General features: G+C 34.1%; 1 protein-coding gene across 1 annotated transcript in view; it reads left to right on the top strand.

Annotated features, from left to right (window-relative positions):
- The window catches only part of RPS6KA6 (ribosomal protein S6 kinase A6), a 176,109-nt gene that overhangs the window by 51,085 nt on the left and 99,207 nt on the right, over positions 1–25,817 (top strand). The window contains exons 4-6 of the mRNA XM_043569575.1: positions 10,676–10,757; positions 11,686–11,766; positions 13,201–13,280. Of these exons, the coding sequence (XP_043425510.1) occupies positions 10,676–10,757; positions 11,686–11,766; positions 13,201–13,280 (243 nt within the window). The remainder of the gene's footprint in view (positions 1–10,675; positions 10,758–11,685; positions 11,767–13,200; positions 13,281–25,817) is intronic.

Here is a 25,817-nt window from a genome sequence, read left to right as displayed (position 1 = left end):
AGATGGAAAAAGGATAGAATAAAAATGCCTGATTAAAAATATACATATATAAAATAATAATTGACAAAAAACAAATCAGAAACTATTAGCCTGATTCCATTAGAAAAAAAGAAGGAGGAAAGAAAAAGAAAAAGAGTTGTCCTTTGTTGCCTGGGTTTGGTGGCTGTGCTGGTCTGGAGGAGAGTCTTACTGCATCGTGTTAGTCTGCCTTGCTCCAGTAAATAAGCAATTGCCAGGCACAGAGGAGCAGGGTTTAGTGTAAGCTTGTCCCTCCTCCACTGGGGGTCTCTGTGCCATTCTCTGACGTACCACCATGTTGTTGTTGGAGCAAAAAATGGCATCACCCCAATCTCTTCTCCCCAGACTTGGATGAGTCTGGTCTTCAGGCAGTCTTCACAGAATAGCAATGGTGGTTAGCTTGTCCTGCTCCACATTTGGCCCACACCTTCTTCTTGGCCCCCTGACTGGGATTCAAAACCCTATGTCTTAAAGAACCTGGCACTGCTTCAATCTGCTTCTCTGCTCTGAAGTGGAGCCTCTCTACCCTGCTGATGAAAGGCCTGTGGCTGGTACCTGTAGGTTCTTTTGTCTTGGGGGCAATAAGCCCTCTTCCCAAAGTACTCCAGGAAGGGAACTGTTCTCTTCCAGTGTCCCTGGAGTTCGCTACACCACTCTATGCACTCCTGGACCAGCTCCCTCCTCCCCAGGAACTGCTCCATAGCTCTGATCCAGAGAAAGACCCAGAGAAAATCATGCATGTCAAAAGCCTCAGAGTTTCAGCTCCCAAGGCTGTTTGCAAAAGTCTGTGGTCCAGAGAGGTTTTGCTATTGTGCTAACTCAATGCTGCACTTTCACAACCCCTCTCTCTCTCCCTTTTGTCCCTCCACAGAAGGGGTTCCCTCTCCTCTGTAGCTCCATCATTTTGTCTCCCCCAACAAATATACATGTACCTCAATCCTGTCAAGTTGTCTCCCTCCATCTGTGGAGATCCTTCCACTGCTCTGTGCATCTATTTCCTGGTGATCTGACCTCAATACAACCCTGTTTGAAGAATGAGGAAACTCCAGATCCCCCTACTTCTCTAACATCTTAACTCCCTTCTTCAAAAGAAAAATATTTTTGAATACCCAGTGTGTGCGCAGAACATTTGTAAAAGCTGTATTAGTGAATATAAACTTGACATTAATTTTCTTAAAGTAACCTGTTATTCATGTGGTATAGAATGTAACATATAAAATACAGAAAAGCATTTTCAGGACACACACACACACACACACACACACACAAAACTAAGGCAGGTTATGGTTTGGCAGTAAATTGGCAAGGGAGGCATATGAAGATAAGGAGATATGACTTGAATAGTTGTGCTGAGAAGACTAAAATTAGAAGGAGCTTTTAATATATATTGTATGTGAGGTGTGCTTATAGAACTGACCTGTGGAGTAGGTATGTACATTCTGCACACTTTAAAAAAATTTTTTTAATGTTTATTTGTTTTTGAGAGAGATAGAGATAGAGAGACAGAGAGCGAGTGAGGGAGGGTCAAAGAGCAGGGGAGACACAGAATATGAAACAGGCTCCAGGCTCTGAGCTTTCAGCACAGAGCCTAACGTGGGGCTCAAACTCACGAACTATGAGATCATGAACTGAGGTGACGTCAAATTCTCAACTGACTGAACCGCCCAGGCACCCTTGCAGACCTTTAGCTTTTAAACTTTCTAAAAGTATAATATTCTCTTAAATATTTTGCATTTTATGATGTTAATTTTAGAAGAACAGAGATGAAGTTCTTTTATATCCCAAATGTATAAATGCTTAAATATTGACTTGAATAAAATCTCAATAGGCAAACCGTTCAAGCCATTAAAAGTCATTTGTTTTTTTCATTTCAGTTATATATTAATTCATATGTATATATATTTATATCCAGCTTTGCTCCAGAAAGAATTTAAGGTTTTTGTAGATGAATACCAAGTAAAAAAAAATTAAAAAATAAGTGGAGAGGGAAATGGAAGCAGAAAAATTAGAGCAGGAAAGAATAGATGAAGCCAGAGATACATTCTTGTTGTTTACAAATGCATGGCATAATGGCCTATATCTTCCAGAACTGGGACAAAATGAAGACTTAAAATTTTTGGTAGCCATTATAAAGAAGTTGATACCTTTTATTGCATGATTATTGACAGTATCTTTAAGGTTGTAAAAAGATCTAACAGACCAAAAAAAATTTTTCCCCATGGGGCTCCATAGAAGAATACAGTTTAACATAATGAAATGTCTTCAGTCATATCTCCACATTATATATAGCAACATGTAGACACGTTTTTCATGCAGTCCTTAAATTCAGGGAATACTCAGTTTTGTGTAGGAACTTTAGTTTAACAAGCATATCATAGAAACCTTTTTAAAATTTGTAATACTGAATTACAGAATAGTGAATTTCATGCAGTTCATCAACCAAATATTAAGGAGGTAGCTTAATATTTTTTTCTTCCTAGTATGTGAACCTACTTGCTTGTCAGGAATACATCATTTGCATTGTTTGGGTGTGACTTGTTATAGGCTGAACCTATGCAGGAATTTGACCAAGGCTGTGAATCAGAGAAGTGTAGGAGCAATTCTAAGAAACTTTGGGCTGCAGTCTTATATAGTTGCCTGCAAAAGTTCCATTGTTAAAATGCAATAAATGGACTTTTAGCCTATACAAAGTCTTGCAAGATTAGATATCTTTATAGTATATTTAATGGGGAAAATCACTACTAAAGACATTTGTAAAATTGTATTTTAAAGAAGCTTGCATTATCATCATGAAATATGCATATAAAAATTCTGTACTAAACACACCAAGTATAATGCTATTAATGATTACTAATGAGAGATTGAAATGTAGTATACCAAACAAGTTATGTGGATTATTTTAAAACACAATCAAATACAACACATGAAAACATGATCACAATTGTCAGACTGGCCTTCCTTGTATTTCACATGCCAAGTAATATTTATACAAAGCATACATTTTAACATTCATGGATTATATAGGATTTTAAAATGAATTTTTGAAAATATTAAACCCTTGCCCTCTTGAGTAATTATCAAGAGATAGTTTTAAAAATATATCTTTGTATCTTAAAATCCCTTGCAGTTTGTTCTTATCTTCAGTCAGTGTCACTGTTAAAATTCACTTCAACAAATATTTACTGAGTACTTTTTAAAATATTTATTTATTTATTTATTTATTTATTTATTTATTTATTTTGAAAGAGAGAAACAGCATGAACAGGGGAGGGGCAGAGAGAGAGGGAGAGAGATTCCCAAGCAGGGTCCACACTGTCAGTGCAGATGCTGATGTGGGGCTTGATCCCACAAATTGTGAGATCATGACCGGAGCTGAAATCAATAGTTGGACACTCAACTGAATGAGCCACCCAGGTTCCCCCTTACTGAGTACTTCTTCATGTAAAATATAAAAGTCCACATGACCTAAAGAGATATATTGTAGTAGCTCACTCACTCATTTCTTTAACAAACTGTTTCCAAGAATTGTATCAGTGTGGCTGAAAAGAAACCTCTTTGATGAGGATAGATATGTTTTTAGATACAGTAGTTTGAAGATATGCGACTTCTTTTGTAGTCGATCATGGGAAGAGAACAGAGTGAGATGATATTTTCTTATGCTAGTTAAGTCCACCCATAAGATCAGAAAAGAACAAATCAGGTGATGAACAAATAAACAATTATTTCTGTAGACTATAAATAGTGGCTTCTATTAGATGACATAGTAGGATGTTAGTGAGCTTTAGAAGAGCTAGAGAAAAAGTGGCTGCTTTGTGCAGATGTCTTCCAGAAAGTCTGGACCATTTTTTTTTCTTGCTTACTTGCTTCTTTTTGCCCTCTACATTCCATTTTTTCAACTCTACTAAGTGTTGTGTTTTGGAACAGTGGCCCTCAATGTATGGTCTGTCTAATAAGATGCTTTCAGGGAATCCTCAAGGTCGAAACTATTTTATAATAATACTAAGATACTATTTATAAAACTTCTGGCATCTTGGCACAATCAAGGCAGTGATTACAAATTATGTCAGTAGTCATTGTATTCTTCACTGCTACACACTTTGCAGTTTAAAAAATGCAAATGTTACCTCAGAATGTCCTTGATGAAGTGTTAACAGTGATTAAATTTATTTAATCCCAACCCTTGAGTATAGTTCTTTTTAATATTGTGTGATGAAATGAGAAGTACACATAAAGCACTTTAGGTGTATACCAGAAGTTTCATACCATCAAGACAAAGCACTTGTGTGATTTTTTGAGTTGTAAGCTGAACTAGCCACTTTTTCCATAGAACATCATTTTTATTTGAAAGAATGATTGACAAATTATGGTTACTAAACTTGTGTATTTGGTAGATGTTTCCTCAAAAATGAATAGGAGTGATCCTGTTATTTCATGTAAAACAACTGACAATATTTTTGTCAATGATAAAATTTGAACTTTGAAGCAAAAATTTAGTTTTGGAAAATTTTTATTTGCCACTGTGAACTTGACACCTTAATACTAAACTTTTCTGATGAGATCACTGCTGTTCATATGTAGATCTGCATAATTCAGTGAAGCAGTAATTTTGAGAAGACCAATATGTTATGTTATCAAATCAGACATGAGTACAAACACTTTCAAAATGTAAGGTAGACAAATGGATTATTACATAACAGAATTCGGACAATTAATGGATATGGTTTCAGATTCTTCATTATAACTAAGCTTTAAGAAACTGCCACTTTTTAAGTTCTTGTGTCATATCAAAGAAGAATCAGCACAATTATGTAAAACAGCTATTAAAATACTCCTCTTCTTTTCTATATACATACATGTGTGAGACCTGATTTTCTTTCTCTTCCTCAAGCAAAGCAACTTAATTGCAACAGACTGAATGCAGAGCAGACATAAGTATTCAACTCTCTTTTTGTTAGGTCAGATATTAGAGATTCACAAAAAAAATGATCAATGTCACTCTTCACATTTTTTTTTGCTGTGGAAAACATAGTTATTTTTATAAAAAATATGCTCACATGTGGCAGGTTTATTATTTTTCAATGAATCAATACCTAGTTGCTTTTTCTCTTTTAATTTCTAATATGGTACATATCAATAGATATCCACAAAAATATCAAAAACACTTTGGAGTCATCAATAATTTTTAAGATTCTAAAGGATTTCTGAGACCAAAGAAAATGAGAACTGCTTTACTTTAAGAAACTGATAAAAATAGTTTTCCTACTTGTGGTAGAGTCATTATTCATGAAATTACTTGACTTCTTTGTTGACATCCTCTTGGCCACATGATATTGATTAGGAAAAGGGAAATTGGGTATCTGAAAACTTTGAGTCTGATGCTTAGGGTTAATGCCATATATTTAGCTGAAGTGTGTGTGTCTGTGTGTGTGTGTGTGTGTGTGTGTGTGTGTGTGTGTTATGGCAATTCATTTACTCTATTTTTTGTTGGTTTGCTTTTAAGTTTCTATTTTAATTCCAGTTTGTTAAAATATAGGGTAATATTAGATACTGGTGTACAGCATAGTGATTAAAGACTTCCATACAACACCTGGTGCTCATCACAAGTGCTCTCCTTAATCTCTATCACCTATTTCACCCATACATCCCACCCACCTTCCCTCTAGCAACCATCATTTGCTGTCTATAGTCTGTTTCTTGGTTTGCCTCTATGTTTCTTTTTTTCTCATACATACATATGATATATATAGCAAATTTTTTTCCTCAGATCTTGGATTAGGGTTTGGTTTAGAGCTAAGGTATGGGTTAGGGTTAGAGTTACAGCCAGGGTGAGGGTATATGCCTATTATCTTGCAATTCAGAGACCTCTACAGAGGCATCAGTTTAGGGTTAGAGTTAGGGTTGGGATTAATGGTTAGCAGTTAGGGGTTAGGGTTAAGGTTTGGAGCTAGGTTTAAGATTAGGGTGAGTCTATGTGCCTCCATTCCAGCAGTTTGAGACCTCTCCAGAGGCTAAGTTTAGGGTTAGAGTTAGGGCTAGATGTAGACCTTAGGGGTTATTGGTAAGGGGTAGGGTTAGGCATAGAGTCAGGGTTAAAGTGTGTTAGGTTTAGGGTTTGTGCTTAGCGTCATACAGTTGAGAGATTTCTCCAGAGAATAAGACATCAGAATTTTATTGGAGTGAGAACAAAGAAGGCAACCATCCACTGAGCTAAGGTAAAGAGGGGACTTGGTGGTCTAAATACTCTCTAAGTGGACATTCAGTTGGTCCTTCTGATTTTCTTTCCTTTGTTTTGTTTTTCCCTCAAGATTTATTTAAATTCCTTTTAGTGAACATACAGTGTAATGCAGGTTCGGTTGTAGACTTTCCTGGTTCAACACTTAAATAAATCACCTGGTGCTCATCACAAATCCCCTCCTTAGTCCCCATCACATATTTAACCCTATATTCTGCCCACCTTCCCTCTGGCAACTATCAGTTTGATCTTTATAGTTAAGAATCTGTATCTTTATTTTTCTCTCTTCCCCTCACCCCCATGTTCGTTTGTTTTGTTTCTTAAATTCCACATATGAGTGAAATTGTATGGTATCTGTCTTTCTCTGACATTTCAGTTAGCATAATATTCTCTAGCTCCATCCATGTCCTTTCAGATGGCAATATTTCATTATTTTTTCATCACTGAGTAATATTACACTCTGTGTGTGTGTGTGTATGCCACATCTTTATATATTCTTCAGTAGATGGACATTTGGGGTCTTCCCCTAAGTTGGCTATTGTTGGTAATGCTGCTGTAAACATTGGGGTGCATGTATCACTTCAAATCAGTATTTTTGTATCCTTTGGGTAAATACCTAGTAATTCAATTGGTAGATCATATTGTAGTTCTATTTTCAATTTTTTGAAGAACATCCATTCTGTTTTCCAGAGTGGCTATACCAGTTTGCATTCCCACCAACAGTGTAAGAGGGTTCCCCTTTCTCCACATCCTCAACAACACCTGTTGTTTCCTGTGTTGTTAATTTTAGCCATTATGACTGGTGTGAGGTGATATCTCATTGTGGTTTTGATATGTATTTCCCTTTTGATGAGTGGTGTTGAACATCTTTTCATTTGTCTGTTGTCCATCTGTATGTCTTCTTTGGAAAAATATTGATTCGTGTCTTTTGCCCATTTTTTAATTGGATTATTTATTTTTTGGGTGTTGAGTTTGATAAGTTATTTTCATATTTTGGATTCGAACCCTTTATCAGATATGTCTTTTGCAAATATCTTCTCCCATTGTGTAAGTTGCCTTTTAGTTTTGTTGTTTGTCTCCTTCACTGTACAGAAAACTTTTATTTTGATAAAGTCCCAGTAGTTTATTTTTGACTTTGGTTCTCTTGGCTCAGGAGATATACCTAGTCATACCTGATGTCAAAGAGGTTGCTGCCTATGTCCCCTTTAGGTTTTTGATGGTTTACTGTCTCACATACATCTGTCATTCAGTTTGAATTTGTTTTTGTGTATAGTGTAAAAAAGTGTGGTCCAGTTTTATTTTTTTATTTTTTAGAGAGAAACAGACAGAGCACAAGCAGGGGAGGGGCAGAGAGAGAGAGACAGAGACAGAATCTGGAGCAGGCTTCAGGCTCTGAGCTGTCAGCACAGAGCCTGATGTGGGGCTTGAACTCACAAACCATGAGATCATGACCTGAGCCAAAGTCGGATACCCAACTGACTGAGCTACCCAGGTGCCCCTGGTCTAGTTTCATTCTTTTGCAAATTACTGTCTAGTTTTCCCAGTATCATTTGTTGAAGAGACTGTTTTTTATCCATTGGTTATTCTTCCCAACTTTGTCAAAGATTATTTGATCATATAGTTCTGGGTTCATTTCTGGGTTTTCTATTCTGTTCCATTGATCTGTGTGTCTCTTTTTTGCCAGTAATGTAGTTTCTTGATCACTACAGCTTTGTAATATAACTTGAAGTCTGGGATTGTCATGTCTCCAGGTTTGCTTTTCTTTTCAAGATTGCTTTGGCTATGCGGGGTCTTTTGTGATTCCATTCAAATTTTAGGACTGTTCTAGCTCTGTGAAAAATACTGTAGTATTTTTTTAGAGATTACATTAAATGTGTAGATTGCTTTGAGTAATGTAGACATTTTAACAATATTTGTCCTTCCAATTCATGAGCATGGAACGTTTTTCCATTTCTTTGTGTCCTCTTTAATTTCTTTCATCAGTATTCTATAGTTTTTTAGAGTGCAGATCTTTTACCTCTTTCATTAGGTTCATTCCTAGGCATCTTATGGTTTTGGTGCAATTGGAAATGGGATCAATTTATTGATTTCTCTTTTCACTTCTTCATTATTGGTGTATAGAAATGTAACAGATTGCTGTACACTCATTTTGTATCTTGTGACTCTACTGAACTTGTTTATGAGTTTTAGTAAGTTTTTTTGTGGAGTCTTTTGGGTTTTCTATATATGGTACCATGCCATCTACAAATAGTGAAAGTTTTATTCCTTCTGGCAAGGAAGAATTTGGATGCTTTGTGTTTCTTCTTTTTTTTTTCTCTGATTGCTGTGGATCAGACTTCCAGTACTATGTTAAATCAAAGTGGTGAGAGTGGATTTTCCTGTCTTGTTAGGAAGCTCTCAGTTTTTCCCCAATAAAGATGATATTAGCTGTGTATTTGTCATATATGACCTTAATTATATTGTGGTTTGCTCCCTCTAATCTTACTTTCTGGAGGGTTTTTATTATGAATGGATATTGTACTTTGTCAAATGCTTTTTCTGCGTCTTTTGAAATGATTGTAATGTTTTTGTCTTTTCTTTTAATAATGTTATGTATCATGTTGATTGATTTATGAATATTGAACCACTGTTTTAACCCAAGAATAAATCCCAATTGGTCATGGTGAATGATAGTTTTTTTTTAAGATTTTATTTTTACGTAATTTCTACACCCACTGTGGGGCTTGAATTTACAACTCCGAGATTAGATGCATGCTCTACTGATTGAGCCATCCAGACAACCTTGATTTTTTTAAAATCTATTGTGGATTAATTTTGCTAATATTCTGTTAAGAATTTTTGCACCTGTATTCATCAGGGATATTGGCCTGTAGTTCTCTTTTTGTGGTGTCTGTCTGGTGTTGGTATCAGGGATATTGGCCTGTAGTTCTCTTTTTGTGGTGTCTCTCTGGTGTTGGTATCAGGGTAATGGTAAGAGAATGAATTTGGAAGTTTTCCTTCTTTTTTCTAATTCTTAGAATAATTTGAGAAGAATATATATTAACTCTTATTTAAAGGTTTGGTAGAACTCTGCGAACCCATCTGGTCCTGAACTTTTGTTTGTTTGGATTTTTTTGATTACTGATTCATTTCATTGCTAGTAATTGGTCTGTTCAAGTTTTCTATTACTTCTTGTTTCAGTTTTTGTAATTTATATTGTTTCTAGGAATTTATCCATTTCTTACAGGCTGTCCCAAATTGTTGGCATATAGTTTTTCATATTTGTATTTCATATTCTTCTACAACTGTATTTCTGTGGTGTTCGCTATTATTTCTTTTCTGTCATTTGTGATTTTATTCATTTGGGTCCTTTCTCTTTTCTTTTTGATAATCTGGCTAGAGGTTTATCAGTTTTATTAGTTGTTTCAAGGAACCAACTCCTGCTTTCATTGATCTGTTCTATTGTTGTTTTTTTTTTGTTTCTATATAGTTTATTTCAAATCAGTGAACAACTTTCACTATTTTAAAAAAATGAAACCACCCTCTACTAGTAAATAACTCCTGTAAAATTTTCATCTATTAATATTTATCTTTATAACTGAGGCTTTTTAAAAACAGCTTTTTTTAATGTTTATTTATTTTTGAGAGAGAGACAGAGACAGAGAGAGACAGAGAGAGACAGAGAGCAAGCCGAGGAGGAGCAGAGAGAGAGGGAGACACAGAATCCGAAACAGGCTCCAGGTTCTGAGCTGTCAGCACAGTTCCTGACGTGGGGCTCAAACTCATGAACCATGAGACTATAACCTGAGCTGAGGTTGGATGCTTAACCGACTGAGCCACCCAGGCACCCCTAGAAACTTAGCTTTAATGAGTCATAATTTTAATTTGAAAATATGAGATATTATTACCTAAGCTTGCTCAGTAACAGTAAAGAGTTTAACTTTAATGTATTGGAATAATTAGCCATCTTGATTCTTCAACCTGGCAGACAGATATAATTGCCTATGATTTCTTACAGAAAATAAAATGTATGCTAACTTCTAAAATGGACCAATAAGGAAGTAGAAATGAAGATATCAAACTACGAGTTATATCATTTTTTGGTCTTTATTAAGGTAACAAAAAGGAGCTTGGGTCTTAAAAGGAGTTCCTTTAGATGAAATTGCCCTTCATTATGTTGCTTATCTTTTATGTCACAAACTTCTTAAAGTCCTTGACCATGTTATCTATTTTAATAATTTTCTTTCTTATGGTAATATGTATGAGAGTGTGATTTAGTAAATGAATGAAAATGAGAAAAAAATCAAGTAAGAGTATAATTTATAGAGAAAGATCTATCTTTATAAAATTAGAGAAAATGTAGGGCCTGAAACATGCACTAGTCTGTGTATAGCAAGAATGTCTTGAAATGTGAATTTTACTTTTTTCAAAAAATTCCTCTGTTAGGTTTTTCTTGTTCGAAAGAAGACTGGTCCTGATGCTGGGCAGCTCTATGCAATGAAGGTGTTAAAAAAAGCTTCTTTAAAAGGTAGAAGATGAGAAAGTTTAATAAAATAGAATTTGATAAACCTTGTTTTAACAAATATGCTGTGTATTGCTTGTAAAAATTGAGTAGATTCAGTTTTCTTTAAACATTAGTAATTGTTACAGTTTTCTAGCCTGTAAGTGATATTTCTAGGTTTGATATTGGCATATACTATAATTTAGTGAGACTATACCCTGGTAAAAATTTAATGGTATAAAAGTGACACATTTTATTTTACTTAAAATGTACTTGTTTTATTAAGCTATATTATTTTATTTCAAGTTTCTTAATTTTTTTTCTGTTCTATTTGTGTTGGTTTTGCATACTGAAAAAGCACAACCACTTGGATACACATATATACACCATCTTCTAGGCTGTGATAACAATAACATTGCCCAGTTTTTTTTAAAATTTTTTAATGTTTATTTATTTCTGAGAGAGAGAGAGAGAGAGAGCATGAGTGGGGGAGGGGCAGAGAGAGAGGAGGAGACACAGAATCCGAAGCAGACTCCAGGCTCAGAGCTGTCAGCATAGAGCCCGACGCGGGGCTCAAACTCACAAACAGTGAGATCATGACCTGAGCCGAAGCCAATTGCTCAACCAACTGAGCCACCCAGGTGCCCCAACATTGCTCAGTTTTAATCAGTAAACACATTTGAACAATCGGAGACCAATACATAATAAATGCATATTAACCAAATACCTATTTATGTCACTTTAACCCATCTCTAGATCAAAACTAAATTTGTTGGCTTTCTGATAGTATGGTAATTACTGTCTAGGAATATATAGACTGCAAATTTAGGCAAATTTAGGCACTTATAAAGTTGCATTTTATATTTTCATATTTTTGTTTGGTGAATTATTTATGAGATCTCTACTTAAATTTTATATAGAAGAGTAATATATTCTACTCTACTATAATTTTTAGTTCGAGACAGAGTTCGGACAAAGATGGAGAGGGATATACTGGTGGAAGTAAATCATCCATTTATTGTCAAATTACACTATGGTATGTAATTTTTTTAATTTATGGAATTAGAGAGTTAAGCTTTCCTTTCAAGTAATAATATAATAGGAAATAAATACTTCAAACTGATTTAATAATTCAACTATGTAAAACATATTCATCTGAAATAAGAATAAGAATTAATAACCAGCTTTGAATTGTATTTTCTGTATCTGTTGGTTAACTTGTCTAAGGTAATAAGATAGTATCTTCTGATTACCTGTCTGGTAGTATTTCTTTACTCTGCTATGCTGTACCTTTAATGATCTTAGGCTATAAAGTGTGATGATTTATTCAAAGCATTTGGTGTTTGCATGTGTTCCTCTTACATGTTGTTCATAATGAGTATATTCATTTATTTCCTACTTCTATTGGAGAGGACAATGTAGGTATATTAGTCCATTTAAGTTATTCTCTCTTATATTTGGGGGGAGAAGAATACCAGTAAGAAGCAAGTAGGTATAATGGAAAGAACATGAATTTGGAGTCCGACTGTTCTGAGTTTGAATCATGGCTCCATTGATAATTTAATGCATGCATGAGATTGTGAAGTTTGGTTTTCCTGGAGAATTCAAAGGTATATACATCATTAAATCACTGATACATTCTACAATGTCACTTTAAATTTTCAAGAGATAAATTAGCAGTAGATTTAAAAAATTCTTAGGTAATTTTGAAAAATAATGCAGTAAAGTAGGTATTAAATTATTTTTATAAAAAACACTCAAGAAATGTCCACCCATTTTTCTTTTAATCCCTGTTATCCTAAATCTCTTCCTTAAATCTCTAGGGTGACATGACATTAATCAGTATATACCAATTGTGTGCAAAACACTGTATTGAATGCAGTAGGCTATAGAGGTGAAACAATCTCTGATCTCAAAAAAAATTATATCTATGGGAACACAGACATGTAAACGAATTAACTGTACATTCCAAAGTGGAGTTAAGAGAGACATAAATAAAGAACAATGATATCTCAAAAGTAGTAACAAATTATTCTTATGCAGAAGAGGGTAAAGATGCTAAAGGAAATGTGAAAAGAGAGAAATCCTTAATAGAGGAAAGCTTAATAGAGGAGTTGGCATTTTTGTTGAGCTTGAAAAAATTAGTAGATTTTCATTAGGTAGGGAGGCAGAGTTCAGGAAGTTTGCAATTGAACACCATTGATCCATAAATCAGGAAAATGATGGTGGTAGACATTTCTGTGTAAAGCCACATGCAAAGTTGATTATGTTCTGGGAAGGCGTTTATAGCTATTTCAACGCTAAATTCAATTGTGAGATAATGTTACCCAAAAACATTGGACCATTTGAATAAATTCTTAATTCCTTTATAGTGTTTAATGATAAAACTCTAAATTTGTTTATCAAAATTTATACTAAGCTTGTTAAGCCTTTAAGATTGTTCTGTTACTACATTCTAATTTATAATTAGCCTTTCAGACTGAAGGGAAGCTGTATTTAATACTAGATTTTCTCAGGGGAGGAGATGTCTTTACAAGATTATCCAAAGAGGTGAGTATCTGTGAATTTTTTACTATATTTTATTGAAACAAAAATCATTTTTGTTCTGATAATTAATTTTTCTATAGAAAAGCTAAATAATTATTCTGTTTGTTTCACTGCATAGTATTTAGTGGATGTGCCAGTTAATGGTATTTTCTGTCTTCCTGTCATTTAGATCCATCTCAATGTGCTACTCATTATTCCCTTAGGCACAAGATCAATATAAATAACTGGATGAAGTAGATAGGGGCAAGCCTAGGATTTTGGCTACTCAAGCTACCAAAATGCCTCTGGGAGTAGTGTTTATTTTATTCATGTTTAAAACAGGTGTATGGAGGTATAATTGACATAGAATAAATTGCACATATTACGGTACATATTTGATAAAATTTGACATTCGTATATACCTGTGAAACCATCGTCACAATCAAGATAATAAGCTTATCCGTCGTCCCCAACCATTTTCTTGTGCCCCTTTGTAATTCCTCCCTTCTGCCCCACTCCTACTGAATCTGATTTTTGTCATTGTTTGGTTTGCATTTTCTAGGATTTTATATAAATGGAACCATAGAGTATGTATTTTTTTTGGTCTGGCGTATTTAACTCAATAATTATTTTGAGATTTCACCATGGTGTTATATGTATCAGTGGTTCATTCATTTTTATTGCTGAGTAGTATTCCACTGTATGAATATGCCACAATTTGTTTATGCATTAATTTATTGATGGATGTTTGGATTGTTTGCAGTTTTGGGATATTACTGATAAAACTGCTACAAACATTCATGTACAAATGAGTGTATGGACATATGTTTTCATATTTATGGTTAAATACCTAGGAGTATGACTGGGCTATTTGGTAGATGTATGTTTTAACTTATTTTAAAGACACTGTCAAATTGTTTTCCAAGGTGGTATAACTTTTACACTCCCAGCAGCAACATATGAGAGTTCCAGTTGCTCCACATCCTTGCCAACCCTTGATATATGGTCAGTCTTGTTTTCATTTTGGACATGAGTGTGGGTAGTGGTACCTTATTGTGGTTTTGAATTGCATAATTCTAATGACTGATGATGTTGAGAATTTTTCAGTGCACTTATTTGACAACTGTTTATTTTCTTTTGTAAAATATCTGTTTAAATCTTTGGCCCATTTTTGAATTGAGTTGTTCTTCTGAGTTTTGAGAGTCTTTATATATTTTGGATGGTAGGTCGTTTAACATATATGTTGTTTGTAAATATTTTCTTCTGGTCTGTAGTTTATCTTTTCATTCTCTGTAACAATTTCTTTCAAAAAGCAGTTCTTTTTAAAAAAGCAGAAGTTCCTAATTTTGATCAAGTCCAACTTAATTTTTTTCTTTTATGAATTTGGTGTCCTATTTAAAAAAATATTTGCCTAATCTCAGGTCACAAAGATTTTCTGTTTCCTACACAATTTGTAATTTTAGGTTTTACATTTAAGTTTATAATCCTTTAGTGTATGGTGAAGATATGTGTTGAAGTCCTTTTTTTTTTTTTTGCATGTACATACCCCATTGTTCTAGCATTATGATTAGAAAAGTCCATGCTTTCTTCACTGAATTACCTTGCATTTTTGTTGAAAATCAATTGATCATATTTTGTTCTGTTGATCTATTTGTCTATCTTGATTTCAATACCACGTGATTTCTTGATTACCTTTATAATATGTCTTAAAGTAAGGTAGTGCAAATCCTTGAGCTTTGCTCTTCTTTTTCAAAGTTGTTTTGCCTCTTCTGGATCCTTTGCATTTCCATATCAATTTTAAAATCAGCTCTTCACTTTCTACAAAAAAGCTTACTGTGGATTGCATTGAACCTCTAAGTCAATTTGCAAATAATTTACATTTTCATAACATTGAGTCTCCCAATCCACGAATATATTTCTTTCCAGTTTTTGAGTCTTCTTTAATTTCTCTCATCAATATCTTGTCATTTTAAGTCTATAGGTTGTCATTTTCAGTCTATAAGTCTTATGCATTTATTAATCAAATTTACCTGTTTCCTTTTAAAAATGCCATTGTAGGGGCGCCTGGGTGGCTCAGTCAGTTGAACGTCCAACTTCGACTCAGGTCATGATCTCACAACTCGTGGGTTTGAGCCCCGCGTCAGGCTCTGTGCTGACAGTTTGGAGCCTGGAGCCTGCTTCGGATTCTGTGTCTCCCTCTTTCTCTCTCCCTTCCCCACTCATATTCTGTCTCCATCTCTCTCAAAAATAAACATTAAAAAAATTAAAAAATAAAAAAAATAAAAATGCCCTTGTAAATGGAATTGCTTTCTTATTAATTTCATTTTCAAGTTGGATGGAAATACAATTGATGTTTTTTTGCATACTGAATTTGTGTCCCACAGTTTAACTGAACTTCCTTATTACACCTAACAGCTTTTTTTTGTAGACTCCATAGAATTTTCTATTTGTAATCTGCAAATAAGGAGTTTTTACTTCTTTTCCATTATCAACATCATTTCTTTCTTTTATTTGTCTTTGCTGCACTGGCTGGGCCCTCCAGTTCAGTCTTCTATTGAATTGATAAGAGCAGACACTCTTGCCTTATTTCTGGTCTTAGGGGAAAAGCATAATTTTAGCATAAGTTATAAAGTTAAGTATAGGTCTTTTTACATGTTCTTTATCAAGTGAAAGTTCCTTTCTGTTACTTGTTTGTTGTATGTTAGATTTTGTAATATTTAATTATTTTTTCTTTTTTTCCCCAAATGTTTATTTATTTATGTGGGAGCAGGGAAAGGGCAGAGAGAGAGGGAGAGAGAGAATTCCAAGCAGGCTCCATGCTGTCAGCAAAGAGCCCGATGCAGTGGTCAATCCCACGAACCATGAGATCATGACATGAGCCAAAATCAGGAACTGGATGCTCAACCGACTGAGACACCCAGGCGCCCCTGTAATATTCTTTTACTGCCATTATTGAGGTGTTATATATTTTTTCTTCTTTAATGTTTTTTTAAAAAATTTTTTAATGTTTTATTTATTTTTGAGACAGAGAAAGACAGAGCATGAACGGGGGAGGGTCAGAGAGAGAGGGAGACACAAAATCTGAAGCAGGCTCCAGGCTCTGAGCTGTCAGCACAGAGCCTGACGCGGGGCTCGAACTCATGGACCGTGAGATCATGATCTGAGCCAAAGTCGGACGCTTAACCGACTGAGCCACCCAGGCGCCCCTCTTCTTTAATGTTTTAATAGGTGAATTACATTGATTGATTGTCAAATGTTGAAGCAATCTTGCCTATGGATGAACCCTCACCATGTAATCATGATGCATTATCTTTTTTGCATATTGGTGGGTGATATTTCCTAAATGCTTGTTAAGAATTTTTACATTTATTTTTATGAGGGACATTTGACTATAGATTTTGTGTATTGTTTATGCCTTGTTTTGATGTCAGAGCAAATCTGGTTTTATAGAATGAGTTGGGTAGTGTTTTCTCCTGTTCTGTTTTTTTAGAGAATTCAATGTTAAATTGTTATTAAAGTCTAGAAGAATTCAATGTTAAATTGTTACTAAATGATTGGTAGAATTCACCAGTGAATCTATCTGGCCTGAAGTTTTTTAATGGTAAGATGTTTTAACTACAAATTCAATTTGTTTAAGAGACTTGGAGGTATTAAGTTTATCTTTTTTTTTTTTTTTGAGTGAGCTTTGGTATCTTTGCCTTTTAAAAATTTAACCATTTTACCATTTTAGCAAATTTATCAAATTCACTGGCATGAAAATGTTCATAATAGTCCCTTATTATCCTTTTTATAGCAGTAGAAGCATTAATGATACTTGTATCACCATACCTGATGTTCTTATTTTGTCTCTTCTCTCTTTTTTATCTTGCTTAGCCTTGCTAGAGGTTTATCAATTTTATTTTATTTTTTCTCAACAAATCAACTGGCTTTGGGCTTCACTGATTTTCTCTATTCTATTTCATTGTTTTCCACAGTAACTTTTATTACTTCATTTTTTTCCTGCTTACTATATATTTCACTAACTTTTCAGGTTTTTAAGATGGAAGCTGAAGTTACTAATTTGAGACCTTTCATCTTTCCTAATGTAGGTGTATACTGTTTTAACCATCTCTCTGAACAATACTTTAGCATTATCCCACATATTTTGATATGTGATGTTTTTATTTTCCTTCAGTTTCACGTACTCTCTAATTTCCTTTTTATTTTTTTCTTTGACTCATGGAGTATTTAGAAGTATGTTATTTAATTTATAAATATTTTGGCATTTTCCAGATAACTTTGTATTATTGACTTCTAATTTATTTTCATTGTAGTCATAAACCATAGTTTGTATGACTTCAATTCCCTTAAATTCACTTATAATTATTTTATGCTTCAGTATATAGTATATTTTTGTAAATGTTCTGTGTATACTTAAGGAGAATGTGTATTCTGATTTCGAGTAGTGGAAGGTCCTAAATGCAATTAGATCAAGTTGGCTAATAGTGGTATTAAGTCTACTGCATTCTTAATTTTTTGTCTATATATTCTATAAATTTTTGTGATACAGAGATTGAAAACTTTGACTATAATTATATATTTATCTTTTTTTCTGTTAATTTTAAATTTCTGTTAAGGTTTGGTTTATGTATTTCAAAGTTGCTGAGTGTGTAAATTTTCGGGATTATCATTTCTTTTTGATAAACTGATACCTTTATTATTATGAGATGACTTATTTTAACACTGTTAATGTACTTAAAGCAATTATCCTTGCTTTTTATCCAATCTGAAAATCTATGCCTTTTAATTTTAATTTGAGTGTTATACCTGTTACATTTAATATGATTATTGATTTGGCTGTGTTTAAATCTCCAATTTTGCTGTTTATATGGGTTTTTTTTGTCTCATCTGTTCTTTGTTTTTCCCTATTTTCTGACTTATTTTTAAATTGATGTACAACTTTATATTAGTGTCAGGTGTACAACAATGATTTGACACTTGTGTACACTGCAAATTTATCACCACAGTAAATTTAGTCATCATATTTCACCACAAAAAGTTACCAATTTTTTTTCTTGTGCTAAGAATTTTCAAGATCTATTCTTGTGTCATCTATAAATATTCACTACAATACCACTGACTGTAGTCACCATGCTGCACACCACATACCCACCACCTATTTGTTTATCACAACTGAAGTTTGTACCTACTGACCCCCCCCTCACCCATTCCTCCACTCACCAACCATCCTTTGTCAGGCAGCCACCACTCTTCTCATTTCCATGACTTTTATTATATTTGTTTGTTTTGTTTTTTAGATTACACGTGAAATGATATGATATTTGCGATTCTTTGACTTACTTCATGTAGCATAACACCCTCAAGGTCCACCCATGTTGTTACAAATGGAAAATTTTCCTTCTTTTTTATTGGTAGATAATACTCCATTGTATACATATACCATCTCTTCTTTATCCATTCATAAATCAATGGACACTTAACATGATTTCTGTATATTGGCTGTTGTAATTAATGCTATAGCAAACATAGGGGTGGACATCTTTTCAAATTGGTGTTTATATTTCCTGTGGGTAAATATCCAGCCTTGAAATTGCTAGATCACATGGTAGTTCTGTTTTTTTAACTTTTTGAGGAATCTTCATATACTGGTTTGCATAGTGGCCATACCAATTTACATTCTTACAGACAGTGCACAAGTGATCCATTTTCTCCACATCATCCTCAATAGTTATTATTCTTTTCTTTTTGATGATAGCCATTCTAACAGGTGTGAGGCAATATCTCATTGTGCATTTGATTTGCATTTCCCTGATGATTAGTAATGTCTTCTTTGAAAATATGTCTATTCAGATCTTCTGATCATTTTTTAAAATCAAATTGTTTTTTATTTTTTGGTGATGAGTTGCAGGAGTTCATTATATATTTTGGATAGTAATACCTTATCAGATATGTGACTTGCAAATATTAGTATGTTGCCTTTTCATTTCATTGATATTTTTCTTTGCCGTGCAGGAGCTTTTTTGTTTGATGTGCTCCCACTTGTTTATTTTTGCTGTTGTTACCTTTGGAGTCAGATTAAAAAAAAACATTAAGATCAATGTCAAGGAGTTTTTACTGCCTAAGTTTTCTTTCAGGAGTTGTATGGTTTTGGGTCCTATGTTTAACTCTTTAATCCATTTTAACTTAATTTTCTTTGTGTGTATGGTATAAGATATTAACCTAGTTGCATTGTTTTCATGTGGCTATCCAGTTTTCCCAACAACATTTATTAAAGAGACTATCTTTTCGCCCTTGTATATTCTTCCTTTATCATAAGTTAATTGGCCATATATGTATAGGTTTATTTTTGGACTCTGTTCTATTAAGGTATGTGTCTATTTTTATGTCAATACCATATTATTTTTCTTACTATAGCTTTGTAATATAGTTTTAACTCAGGGAGCTTGATGACTACATTTTTTTTCTTTCTCAAGGTTGCTTTGGATATTTAAGATCTTTTATTATTCCAAACAGATTTTAAAATTGTTCATTCTAACTTTCTTCAATAATGCCTTTGGAATTATAGTGGAATTGCATTGAATTTGTACATTTTTCTTGTATAATGTGGACATTTTAACAGTATTAATTCTTCTGATCTGTAGTGGAGAATATTGTTCCATTTATTTGTGACCTTTTCCATTTATTATTTTTTTAAATTTTCCAGTTAGTAAACATACAGTGCAGTCTTGGTGTCAGTAGTAGAACCCAGTGATTCATCTCTTACATGTGATAGAACTCATCTCAAAAAGTGCCCTCCTTTATGCCTTTCACCCATTTAACTCACCCCCTCCAGCAACCCTCAGTTTGTTCTATGTATTTAAGAGTTTCTTATGGTTTTATCCCCCTTTGTTTTGATCTAATTTTTCCTTCCCTTCCCCTATGTTCATCTGTTGAGTTTACCAAATTCCACGTATGAATGAAATTATGTGGTATGTCTTTATCAGACCGACTTATGTCACTTAGCATACTACTCTCCAGTTCCACCCATATTGTTGCAAATGGTAAGATTTTATTCTTTTCATCACCAAGTAGTGTACCATGTTGTATGTACATCTTCTTAATCCATTCATCAGTTGAAGGACATTTGGGCTCTTTCCATAATTTGGCTATTGTTGAAAGCACTGCTATAAACACTGAGGCACACATGCCCCTTCAAATCAGCATTTTTGTATTCTTTGAATAAATTCCTAGTAGTGCAATTGCTGGGTTGTAGGGTAGTTCTATTTTTAATTATTTAAAATTAAAAATGGAACCTCCATATTGTTTTCCAGAATAGCTGCACCAGTTTGCATTCCTACCAACAGTACAAAAGGGTTCCCCTTTCTCCATGTTCTTGCCCAAATCTATTGTTTCCTGAGTTGATTTTAGCCATTCTGACTGGTATCTCCCTGTGGTTTTGTTTTGTATTTCCCTGATTATGAGTGATGTTGAGCCTCTTTTCATGTGTCAGTTAGTCATCTGGATGACTTCTTTGGAAAAGTGTGTCTATTTGTGTTTTCTACCCATTTATTCACTAGATATTTGGTTTTTTTGGGGGGGGTGTTGAGTTTGGTAAGATCTTTATAGATTTTGAATACTCATCCTTTATCTGATATATCATTTGCAAATATCTTCTTCTATTCCATCAGATCCCCTTTAGTTTTGTTGATTGTTTCCTTTGCTGTTCAGAAGCTTTTTATCTTGATGTGGTCCCAATAGTTCATTTCTGCTTTTATTTCTCTTGCCACTGGAGACACGTCAAGTAAGAAGTTGCTGTGGCCTAAGTGAAAGTGGTTGCTGCCTGTATTCTCCCATAGGATTTTGATGGTTTCCAGTATCACGTTTAGATCTTTCATCTATTTTGAATTTATTTTTGTATGGTTTAAGAACGTGGTCCAGGTTCATTCTTCTGTATGTTGCTGTCCAGTTCTCCCAGCACCATTTGATAAACAGACTGTCTTTTTGCCATTGGATACTCTTTTCTGTTTTATTGAAGATTAGTTGACCATATATTTGTGTGTCCATTTCTGGGTTCTTTATTCCATTGGTCTATAGGTCTATTTTGTGCCAATACCATCCTACCTTAATGATATTGCTTTGCAATACAGGTTAAAAGTCTGGGATTGTGATGTCTCTACTTTGGTTTTTTTTCAACATCACTTTGACTATTCAGGGTCTTTGTGGTTACATACAAATTTTAGGATTGTTTGTTCTAGCTCTGTGAAGAATGCTGGTATTATTTGGGTAGGGATTGCATTAAATGTGTTGATTGCTTTGGGGAGTATTGATATTTTAACAATATTTGTTCTTCCAGTCCATGAGCATGGAATGCTTTTCCATTTCTTTATGTGTTCTTCAATTTCTTTCATCAGCTTTCTATAGTTTTCAGCATAAAAATCTTTACGTCTTTGGTCAGGTTTAATCCTAGGTATCTTATCATTTTTGTTACAATTGTAAATGGGATCGATTCCTTGATACCTCTGTCTGTTGCTTCATTATTGGTGTATAGAAATGTAACTGATTTCTGTATGTTGATTTTATGTCCTACGACTTTGCTGAATTCATGTATCAGCCCTAGCAGTTTTTCTTTTTCTTTCTTTCTTTTTTTTTTTTTTTTTTTTGTGGAGTATTTCGGGTTTTCCATGTAGAGTATCATGTCATCTGCAAGGAGTAAAAGTTTAACTTTCTCCTTGCCAATTTGTATGCCATTTATTTCGTTTTGTTTTCTGATTGCTGAGGCTAGGACTACCAACACTATGTTGAACAACAAGTGGTGAGAGTGGACATCCCTGTCATGTTCCTGATCTTATGGGGAAAGCTCTCAGTTTTTCCACATTGAGGATAATATTAGCTGTGGGCCTTTCATGTATGGCTTTCATGACGTTAAGGTATGCTTCTTCTATACCTACTTTCTTGAGTGTTTTTATCAGGAAATGATGCTATATTTTCTCAACTGCTTTTTTTTGCATCTATTGACTGGATCATATAATCCTTACCCTTTCTTCTATTAATGTGATGCATCACGTTGATTGATTTGCAAATATTGAACCAGCCCTGCAGCCAAGGAATGATTTAAAGTTGATCATGATGAATAATTCTTCTAATATACTGTTCAATTTGATTTCCTAATATCTTGTTAAGAAATTTTGTATCTAGGTTAACATGAATATTGGCATATAATTCTCCTTTTTAGTGGGGTTTTGTCTAGTTTGGAATCAATATAATGCTTGCTTCATAGAATGAGTTTAGAACTTTTCCTTCCATTTCTATTTTTTGGAACATTTTGAGGAGAATATGTATTTACTCTTCCTTAAATTCTGGTAGAATTCCCCTGGGAAGCCATCTGGCCCAGGATGCTTACTTGTTGGAAGATATTTGATAACTCATTCAATTTCTTTGCTGGTTATGGGTTTGTTCAAAATTTCTAATTCTTCTTGTTTGAATTTTTGTAGTGTGTGAATGTTTAGGAATTTCTCCATTTCGTCCAGATTGTCCAGTTTTTTGGCATATAATTTTTCATACTATTTTCTTATAATTGTTTGTGTTTCTGTGGTGTTGGTTGTGGTCTCTCCTTGTTCATTTGCGATTTGATTTATTTGGGTCCTCTCTCTTTTCTTTTGGTAGTCCATATAGGGCTTTATCAATTTTGTTTATTATTTCAAAAAACCAGCTCTTAGTCTAATTAACCTGTTCTACTGTTTTTTATTATTATTATTATTATTATTATTATTATTATTATTCTGTATTGTTTATTTCTGCACTGTTCCTTATTATTTCCCTTCTTCTGCTGGCTTTGGGCTTTATTCAGTGCTCCTTTTCTAAGTCCTTTAGGTGTAAGGTTAGGTTGTGTATTTGGGACCTTTCTTGCTTCTTGAGATTGGGATGAATTGCAAGGTATTTTCCTCTTAGGCCTGCATCCCAAAGGGTTTGGACTATTGTGTTTTAATTTTCATTTGCTTCCATGTATTTTTTAATTTCTTTAATTTCCTCGGTAACCCATTCATTCTTTAGTAGGATGGTCTTTAACCTCCATGTATTTGAGGGATTTCCAATTTTTTTCTTGTGGTTGACTTCAAGTTTCATAGTATTGTGATCTGAAAATATGCATGGTATGATCTTGATCTTTTTGTACCTGTTGAGAGCTATTTTGTGACACAGTATATGATCGGTTTTGGAGAATGTTCCATGTTCACTCAAGAAGAGTGTGTATTCTGCTGCTTTAAGATGAAGTGTTCTGAATATATCTGTGAAGTCTATCTGGTCCAATGTGTCATTCAGTGTTGTAGTTTCCTTATTGATTTTCTGCCTAGATGATCTGTCCATTGCTGTTAATGGAGTACTAAAATCTCCTGCAATTGTGACAGTATTATCCATAAGCTTGCTTATGATTGTGATTAATTGATTCATATATTTGGGTGCTATCATATTGGGGGCATAAATATTTATAATGTTAGTTCTTCTTGATGGATAGACCCTTTAATTATGATATAATGCCCTTCATTTCTTGTTACAGTCTTTGGTTTCAAATCTAGTTTGTCTGATATAAGTATGGCTACTTTGGCTTTCTTTTGATGTTTGTTAGCATGTAGATGGTTCTCCATCACCTCACTTTCACTCTTCAGGTGTCTAAGTCTAAAATGAGTCTCTTGTAGGCAGCATATAGATGTATCTTTTTTTTTAATCAATTCTGATGTCCTATACTTTTTTGATTGGGGCATTTAGTTCATTTATATTCAGAATGATTTTTGAAATATACGAATTTAGTGCCTTTGTGTTATCTATAGATTTCATGTTTGTTATGATGTCTCTGGTCTTTTTCAGTCTTTGCTGCTTTCCACTCTCACGGTCCCCCTTAGGATCTATTACCAGACTATTTTAGTGCTCAATAACTCCCATAGTTTTTGGTTGTCTGGGAAAGTCTTTATTTCTCCTTCTATTCTGAATGGCAGCTTTGCTGTGTAAAGGATTCTTGGCTCCATAGTTTTTATGTTCAGCACATTGAATATTTCCTGTCACTGCCTTCTGGCCTGCCAAGTTTCATTGGACAGGTTTTACTAAGAGGTTCTACTAACCTTATGTATCTACCCATGTAGGTTAAGAAATGTTTGTCCCTAGCTGTTTTCAGAATTCTCTCTGTCTTTGTATTTTGCAAGTTTCACTATGATATTTTGTGATGTTGACCTGTTTTTGTTGATTTTGAAGGGAGTTCTCTGTGCCTCTTGGACTTGGATACCTGTTTCCCTTCTCAGATTAGGGACGTTCTCAGCTATACTTTGTTCAAATAAACCTTCTGACCCTTTCTCTTGCTCTTCTTCTGGAACTCCATTGACACAGATATTTTCATTTCATGGAATCACTTAGCTCTCCAATTCTCCCCTTGTGATCTAGTAATTTCCTTTCCCTATTTTTTTCAGATTTATTATTTTTCATAATTTTTCTTTTATTTCACCTATTCTCTCATCTGCTTCTTTCATCCTTACTGTCATTGTATCTAATTTATTTTGCATTTCAGTTATAGCATTTCTAAATTCATCCTGACTAGTTCTTAAGTTTTTGATATCTGCAGCAAGAGTTTCCCTGGTGTGTTCTATGCTTTTATCAAGCCCAACTATTAGTCTTAGGACTGTTATACTAATTTTTTTCATGGGGCACCTGGGTAGCTCAGTCGGTTAAGTATTTGAATTCATCTCAGGTCATGATCTAGTGGTTTGAGAGTTCGAGCCCCATGCCCACATCAGACTCTGTACTGACAGCCCAGAGCCTGGAGCCTGCTTGAGATTATGTGTCTTGTTCTCTCTGCTCCCTGCTCCCCAGTGCTCATGGTTTTTCCCTCTTTCTCAAAAATAAATATTAAAAAACTGTGTTTCAATGTTTTTCAGATATATTCTTATATCTGTTTTGAGCAATTCTCTGACTGTGATTTCTTCTTGACCTTTCTTTGGCAAAAGGTCCTTCAACTTGTCATTTTGCCAAACTTCTGTCTTTTGTGTCTTTTAAAAGCTTGTTATATGCCCTAACCCTGAGTGTACTACTGTATTATAGAGGCACCATACATTGTCCTGACCTGGCACTTCAGGATGTGGTTTCGGTGTATGTTGCATGCACCTGTTGTTACGTTTTGGCTGGTGTATTCTACTGGTCAGTCCTCTGCAGAGCTCCTCCTTGATTGTAGCAGTGGAGTGTTTGGACCCTCAACCAGATATGCTTTGATTTTTTTATTGAAATGGCTGTGGAAATAAAAGAAGGAAAAGTTGGGTGGGGGGGAGGCGAAGACTGATCCTATAAAAAAGGAAAAATGAAAGGGGCAGTAAGAAGAGCAGAGAATCAAAAAAATATAAGGTTAAACCAGAGAAAGAGAAAGGGAATTAAAAAGAAGAAAGGAAAAGGTGGAAAAAGAAAAGAATAAAGATGCCTGATTAAACAAAGAAACAAACAAATGTGTGTGTGTGTGTATTTATAGTAAGAATTGACCCAAAACAAATCAGAAATGATGAGCCTGATTCCAAAAGAAAAAAAATAATGTAGAAAAAAATGAAAAATAAA

The sequence above is a fragment of the Prionailurus bengalensis genome, chromosome X (genome assembly GCF_016509475.1).
Source record: "Prionailurus bengalensis isolate Pbe53 chromosome X, Fcat_Pben_1.1_paternal_pri, whole genome shotgun sequence".
NCBI classification, from domain to species: Eukaryota; Metazoa; Chordata; class Mammalia; order Carnivora; family Felidae; genus Prionailurus; species Prionailurus bengalensis.
This window is presented reverse-complemented; position numbering and strand designations above follow the sequence as displayed.